General features: G+C 46.7%; 1 protein-coding gene across 1 annotated transcript; it reads left to right on the plus strand.

Moving 5' to 3' along the window:
- The first annotated feature begins 463 nt into the window (after positions 1 to 463).
- Positions 464 to 7,216, plus strand: Ciao1 (cytosolic iron-sulfur assembly component 1). The gene is made up of 7 exons (XM_004651742.2): positions 464 to 782; positions 1,201 to 1,349; positions 2,346 to 2,457; positions 2,556 to 2,644; positions 2,856 to 3,057; positions 3,853 to 3,940; positions 5,540 to 7,216. The coding sequence occupies exons 1-7, from the start codon at positions 644 to 646 to the stop codon at positions 5,778 to 5,780; spliced, it is 1,020 nt and encodes a 339-aa protein (XP_004651799.1). The 5' UTR covers positions 464 to 643; the 3' UTR covers positions 5,781 to 7,216.
- Positions 7,217 to 7,421: the final 205 nt, after the last annotated feature.

Here is a 7,421-nt window from a genome sequence, read left to right on the forward strand (position 1 = left end):
GGGGGGCGGAGCTACTGGGGTCGGCTACCGGCGCGGGGGCCGCGGGGATCTTGGTTCTTGGCCAGGGGGCTGGGTGCCTAAGATGCTTCTGGGCCGCGGGGACTGGGACCCGAGATTTGGGATTCGCACTGTGGGGTGCGACCTAAGAGGAAAAAAGACCCTCCCTTTTCTAGCCCCTGCTCCTCACCGCTCAGGAGGCCTCAGGGTCGGGATGGCGGCGCTCCGCCCCGTCACGGGCTCCTCAGCTGCCTGAGGCCGAGCGATCCCAGGCCCCAATCCCGCAACGCCCAGACAGACCCGGGCCGATGCACTTCCGGCTTCCTCCTCCTCGGCCACCGCCTCCTCCTGCGCCCCGCCGAGTCCTCCTCGCGCGTCATGGTGTGCGCGCGCCGCCTACTCGTGCGCAGTGTCTGGCGGGACTGGTAGTTCGGGGCGGTGCTGCGCTGCTTTCCATTGGGGCAGGTGAAGGGAATGACTACAGGTCCCAGAGGGCGCCGCGGCCTAACAGCGGGCGCTTCAGTTCCCAGAGAGACCCTCCCTCGGCCATTGGGTCTTATAGTGGACTTGGTGGAGGCGCGCGCCGTGGGTCCCGCGGTCAGTGCGCTGTTTCTGTCCACCTCCTCCTCACTGTGCACCCGCCGCCATGAAGGACTCGCTGGTGCTGCTGGGCCGCGTCCCGGCGCACCCCGACTCCCGCTGCTGGTTCCTGGCCTGGAACCCCACGGGGACCCTCTTGGCCTCTTGCGGAGGCGACCGTAGAATCCGCATCTGGGGCACCGAGGGTAAGGCCCGCCCTAGCTTAGTGACCCTGGTGCTAAGGGAAAGGCGGCGTTGAGTGTTCCATTAGCTACCCAGAGACGGGTTTGTCGGGGAAAGGAAGTCTGCAAGGACTGGAAGCAAGATGTCGACACAGTGTGAATGTTGTGGGAATTAGGATAGCTATTGAGGCCAGAAAGATGGGAAGAGGAAAAGTAGCCTGCAGGCAATTTGGGGTATTTGGAAGCCATCGACTGTTTTAAAGTAGGAGAGAGAGGTTAAACTACCTCCAGAGGAAATACATTTCACAAGTTCTCTGTAAGAACTTGAGTTTTGTCCCCACACGGAGTGCCACTTGCAGTTCCCGTTATTGATTGGCATTGAAGTGCTTCAGCATTTTATTGTGCATCCGACTCCAGAGCCTGGTCTGCCCCTTGCTTGTAGGTGACAGCTGGATTTGCAAGTCTGTCCTTTCTGAAGGCCATCAGCGCACTGTTCGAAAAGTAGCCTGGTCTCCATGTGGGAATTACTTGGCTTCTGCCAGCTTTGATGCGACTACTTGCATTTGGAAGAAGAACCAGGAGGACTTTGAGGTAACCAGGCTGGATGGGAGCAGATTGTTGCTTGTTTGCTCCCTGATCCAACCTGGGCCAAATAGGCTTACCTATGAGAAGGCAACATACAGCTTCACTTAATTTTTTAAAAATATTTTTTTTATTTATTTGAGACACACACACACACAGAGGAAGAGGCAGAAAGAGAATGGGCGTGCCAGGGCCTCCAGCCACTGCAAAGGAACTCGAGATGCATGTGCCCCCTTGTTCACCTGACTTGGGTCCTGGGGAATCAAACCTGGGTCCTTAGGCTTTGTAGGTAAACGCCTTAAGTGCTAAGTCATTTCCCCGGCCCTCACTTAATTTTTTACACTTTAAAAATAATAGCCAGGTATGGTGGCCCACATCTGTAATCTCAGCACTTGGGAGACTAAGGCAGGAAGGAGGATTGCCATGAGTTCAAGGTTAGCCTGGGCTACAAAATGAGACCCTGTTTCAAAACAACACATTGTGACCTTAGACTTTTAATTTATTTGAGAGAGAGAGGGAAAAGGCAGATAGGAGGAGATAATGGGCATGTCAGAGCCTCTAGCCACTGCAAATGAACTCCAAACGCATGCGCCCCCTTGTGCATCTGGCTTACCTGGATCCTGGGGAATTGAACTGGGGTCCTTAGGCTTCACAGGCAATCGCCTTAACCACTAAGCCATTTCTCCAGCCCCATGACCTTAGATTTTTTTAAGTACTTTATTTTTATTTATTTATTTGACAGAGAAAGAGGGAGGGGGAGGGAGAGAGAATGGGTGCCAGGGCCTCCAGCCACTGCAAATGAACTCCAGACAGGTGCGCCTCCTGTGCATCTGGCTAACGTGGGTCCTGGGGAGTAGAACCAGGGTCCTTTGGTTTTGCAAAGGCAAACACCTTAACTGCTAAGCCATCCCTCCAGCCTGACCTCAGATTTTTTTTTTTTTTTTTTTGACTTAAGATTCTAAGACTCTCAGCTGGGATTAATTCTAACCCCTCTTCCCTTTTCAGTGTGTAACCACTCTTGAGGGCCATGAGAATGAGGTCAAATCAGTAGCGTGGGCCCCATCTGGCAATCTTTTGGCCACCTGCAGCCGAGATAAGAGTGTGTGGGTCTGGGAAGGTGAGTCCAGGTTCCTTTAGGAAGAGTGGAAAACCAACATATTAACATTCCTCCCTGTGCCCCTCACAAATTAGTTCCTTTCTTTGTTTTTTCCACAGTTGATGAAGAAGATGAATATGAATGTGTCAGTGTTCTCAACTCTCATACACAGGATGTCAAGCATGTGGCTTGGCACCCAAACCAGGAGGTAAGAGTCAGGCAAGATGTCTTAGTAGGAAGGACCCCTTGTATGGAGGTTTGTGCCCAGCCTGCCTGTGCTCTTCACCCACAATCTGGATTTTATAGGGATTACTGTGACCAAAGAACTGTAGTCTGTGTAAAAGCAGATCCCTAAGGCTGTTCTGGTAGGGTTTGATATTGGAACCATAAGTACTATGTCACCTTTCTCCCTTTCCCAGCTTTTAGCTTCAGCTAGCTATGACGACACAGTGAAGCTCTACCGAGAAGAAGAGGACGATTGGGTCTGTTGTGCTACCCTAGAAGGTCATGAGTCTACTGTATGGAGCTTGGCCTTTGACCCCAGTGGCCAGCGCCTGGCATCTTGCAGTGATGACCGTACTGTGCGCATTTGGCGCCAGTATCTACCAGGCAATGAACAAGGTAAAGGTCTAATAGTAGAGCTAAAGAAGATTGTGCTCCTCAGGGGTTTCCAGTGTACTAAGACACATCCATGAATTGTGACATTTAACATTGAGTAAAAGTAAACTGAGCCATAAGACAGCTGCAGATAGAATGTGGGAAGAATTGGGGAAAGCTTTATGGCAGGGCCATTCCATCCAAGTTTTGAGAAGGCAGGCAGAATTATTTTGCTTTTCCTCTTGTTTTGGGGTAAGGTCTCACTCTAGCTCAGTGTGACCTGAACTCATTCTGTAGTCCCAGGCTGGCCTTAAACTCACAGCAATCCTACCTCTGCTTCCTGAGTGCTGGGACTAAAGGTGTGTGCACCACCATGCCTAGCTGGCAGGTAGGCTATTAACAGAAAAACTTACCACAAGAAAAGTGTAAGCCTAACAGCATGAGTAGGAATTGGTGGTGGGAATGCCTGGACTTAATGTCAGGAACAGGGCTCATTGAGGTGAAAGGGATGATAAGAAGGGCTTGTCAAGAAGTTGGTTGAGTTGGCTAGTGGGTGGCCCTAAAATGCAGATTAACTAGTTAGATATAATCAGTGGAACCAGGATGTTTCCTTCTCAAAATTCTTGTCTGGCCACAATGTGTAAGGCAGATAAGGAGGGTGGGAACAGATAGCTGGTGACAAGGACTCATGATTGATTGGTTGACTGAGGACAGGGTGAAGAAGGGCAAATTAGGTTCTCTACAGCAGTAGTACAATTAGTCCCCCGAGGTGCCCACTACATAGACATGCCTTGGGCTTAAGAGAAGTCTGTCGTGCAGGGGTGGAATGCAGCGGCTCTGACCCCAGCTGGAAATGTATCTGCACTTTGTCGGGCTTCCACTCCAGGACCATTTACGACGTTGCTTGGTAAGAACTCCATCCCAGCCCACCATAGCAGGAATCATAGGAATGTCATGGCCTGTGCTATTCTCTGGCACCTTGGCAGCACCTCGGAAGTGAGAACAGCCACCTCTAGTTCTTCATGTCAGGCCTGCCATGTTGGATTAGAGCTGGCTGGCCTGGGGTTCGTGGGAGCAGGAAGCTGACTTAGACCCAGACTTGTCTGGGTTAAGATCCTAAGATGTGAGTGCAGTACCTATTACCTCTTAGGGTTCACACAGCATCGTATTGTTGAAGTAATGATTGAGTTTGTATTTATAGTTTGGTAACAGTGACTCTGTTACCTTTATGGAGACTAGAAAACCCACAACATTTTCATAGGAGTTGAGGGCAGAGGGCAGTTCTGAACCTAAGGATTGGACCTAGGAAACAATTCCAAACCATGAAAAAAGCTCATGTCCATCCAAGGTTCACTTGTTAGCAAATGTTTGGGCATAACTATATTCCACAAAAATGGAATTAAATATGCCACATGTTGTCCAGTTCCATTTTTACTTCATGGAGAATTAATCCTAGCTGCTAGGCAAAGGCTACCAAACTAATGGTGTTTTCTGTGCAGAAATTGAAATGTGTTTTTAGCTAAGGAATTTTTCTAGGTGGTAGACAACTACTTAAAAACAAACTTAACCGCCGGGCATGGGAGGCAGAGGTAGGAGGATTGCTGTGAATTTGAGGCCAGCCTGAGACTACATAGTAAATTCCAGGTCAGCCTAAGCTAGAGTGAGACCCTACCATGAAAAATCAAAACAAAACAAAACAAAAAACCCAACCGAAACAAAAACATTAATCATTAGACAAGTGGTATTTTGCTGGTTTTATAAATTACTAAAATGGATATGCTTTTTGAACATTGTGTATTCAAAAGTTGTTTTTGTTATTTTGTTTTTGGTTTTCTAAGGTAGGGTCTCAGTGTAGCCCAGGCTGACCTCAAACTCACAGTGATCCTCTTATCTCTGCTGGGATTAAAGGCATGAGCCACCATGCCCAGCTGTTATTTCTTATGGTGATAGGTAACAGGAGAATCTTCAATGTTTATTTGAGAGAGACAGATATAGAGAATGGGTGTGCCAAGGCCTCTAGTCACTGCACGTGAACCCCAGATGCATGCACCACCTGCATCTAGCTTACGTGGGTACTGGGGAATTTGAGCCTGGGTGCTTAGGCTTTGTAGACAAATGCCTTACCGCTAAGCTCCCTCTCCAAACCCTTCAATGTTTATTTAAAAATAAGTTTTAAAATGTACTCAATTATGGTAAAATTCAAGTTATATCACTATTGAAAGGTTAATTACTTATGCCAAGTAGGAAAAGTGTAACTTGTACTTGTATGTGGGTTAATTCTGTATTTTAGGTTAATTGTCAAGGGGCATACTAGATGGAAATACCCAAAGATTTAGGAGGGTATTCTTTATGGCTCTAAATTAAGAATGCTCCTCCATCAGACTGTTAGCTAAGACCTGAGGTTTGGGAAGAGAATAGGGATTGTGGAACGAATCTCCATACCTAACATGCCAGGTTGGGAGGCAGGACTCTCCTGCATACCCACTGATGTGTGTGTTCCTTCCAGGTGTCAGCTGACAGGGGCATTGGCTACAGCTTGTGGAGATGATGCTATCCGAGTGTTTGAGGAGGATCCTGGCTCTGATCCACATCAGCCCACCTTTTTACTAACAGCCCACCTGCATCAAGCCCATTCCCAGGATGTCAACTGTGTCACCTGGAACCCCAAGAAGCCAGGGCTCCTGGCCTCCTGCAGTGATGATGGGGAGGTAGCCTTCTGGAAGTATCAACGGCCAGAAGACCTCTGAGCTACCTTGAGAGTCATGATTCTCTGGAAAATGCCCTAAGAAATTGCCAGTCACTGATAGGACCTGGAGAAGCATTCTTGACCTTCCTCTGGCTTGGCTTCTTCTGTTTGGACATGGGAAGAAGCCACAGGACCATTCTTGATTTTTCCTCCTTTGACATGAGCGCCTTTGTAGAGCCACAGATCATCAGTACATTGAACTACAAATTGTGCTTGCATTAAGACATGGTGTTCCATTTTGGGGGTGAATATAGTATTTATAATTGATACATATGTAGGAGGTGTGTGTTTCACACCTTTCTGAAATTGTAATGTTTGTAGAAATAATTATCCTTGCCCCAAGTCCTATTTTATAAGGATATTCACAAATTTTTAGAATTCTGTTGTCTGAAATAGGTCCCGCCTTCCCATTTCTAGATAAGTCCTTGAATTTTAAAACACTCAAGCCAAACATGGTGGCACAACGCCCAGCAGTTGAGAGGTAGAGGCAGAGAATCAGTTCAGGGCCATCCTTGACTGCGTAGTTTGAGGCCAGCCAGAGCTACATGAGACCCTGTCTGATAAGACAAAAAGGCATTCAAAATTAAAGTTTTTTTTTTTCCCTTTAATGAAGGTTTGTTCAGAGTAAGATGAATGACACATGTGCTATCCCATAAAAGGTCTCACATACCTCTTGTGACATGCTATGCTGCTACCTGGTATGAAAAAGTCAATGGGAAAGACACGAACCCTTAAAAGGAATTGTTACTGGCCACAAACTACCATGTCAGTGGGATACAGATCGGGTTTCAGTGAAGAACATGTACCCATTTACCAGTGGTATTGGGTTAAGAAAAAGATGTCTAGGCTGGAGAGATGGCTTAGCAGTTAGGGCACTTGCCTGCAAAGCCTAAGAATCCAGGTTCAGTTCTCCAGGTCCCAAGTAAGCCAGATACACAAGGTGGCACATGCATCTGGAGTTCGTTTGTAGAGGCTAGAAGCCCTGGTATGCCCATTCTCTCCTCTCTCAAATATTTTTTAAAAAGAAAAATATGTCTAATAGGAGAATATTTTAAAAAACTGAGAATCACTGCCTATGGAAAAATTATTCAGTCTTTTGACTGTGACAAATAGATTTAAACATGAAGATTGCCCCCAAACTTATACCTTTCCTTTAATTTTTTACATTGTAGAAATTGTGACCTAAGATTTTAGAATGAAAACTGAGGCAGTATCTATAGCAGTTGTTAGGATGGTTTGTAGATCCCTGGGAGTCTAGGACCCTTTCAGGGTCTGCCGTGTGGCATGATTAAGGCAATGGTATCAAACTAGTTTTCAGTCTTAAAACCTCAGCACTCACACAAAAAGACTTCCAACTTCACTTGGGCATGTTCTTGGTAGAAGTAATAAAAATGACTAATAAATGTTGACTTGTGACAAATATTGAAAGAATGGAAACTATGCTGAAAGCACTTGTATACACTTAGGTTAAGATTTCTTTTTGTAAATTTTTTTGTTTTTTGTTTTTTCAAGGTAAGATCTCACTCTAACTCAGGCTGACCTTGATTTCACTATGTAGTTTCACGATAGCCTTCTAATTCATGGCAATCCTCCTACCTCTGCCTCCCGAGTGCTGGGATTAAAAGTGTGTGCCACCATGACC

Source organism: Jaculus jaculus, chromosome 4, assembly GCF_020740685.1.
Source record: "Jaculus jaculus isolate mJacJac1 chromosome 4, mJacJac1.mat.Y.cur, whole genome shotgun sequence".
NCBI classification, from domain to species: Eukaryota; Metazoa; Chordata; class Mammalia; order Rodentia; family Dipodidae; genus Jaculus; species Jaculus jaculus.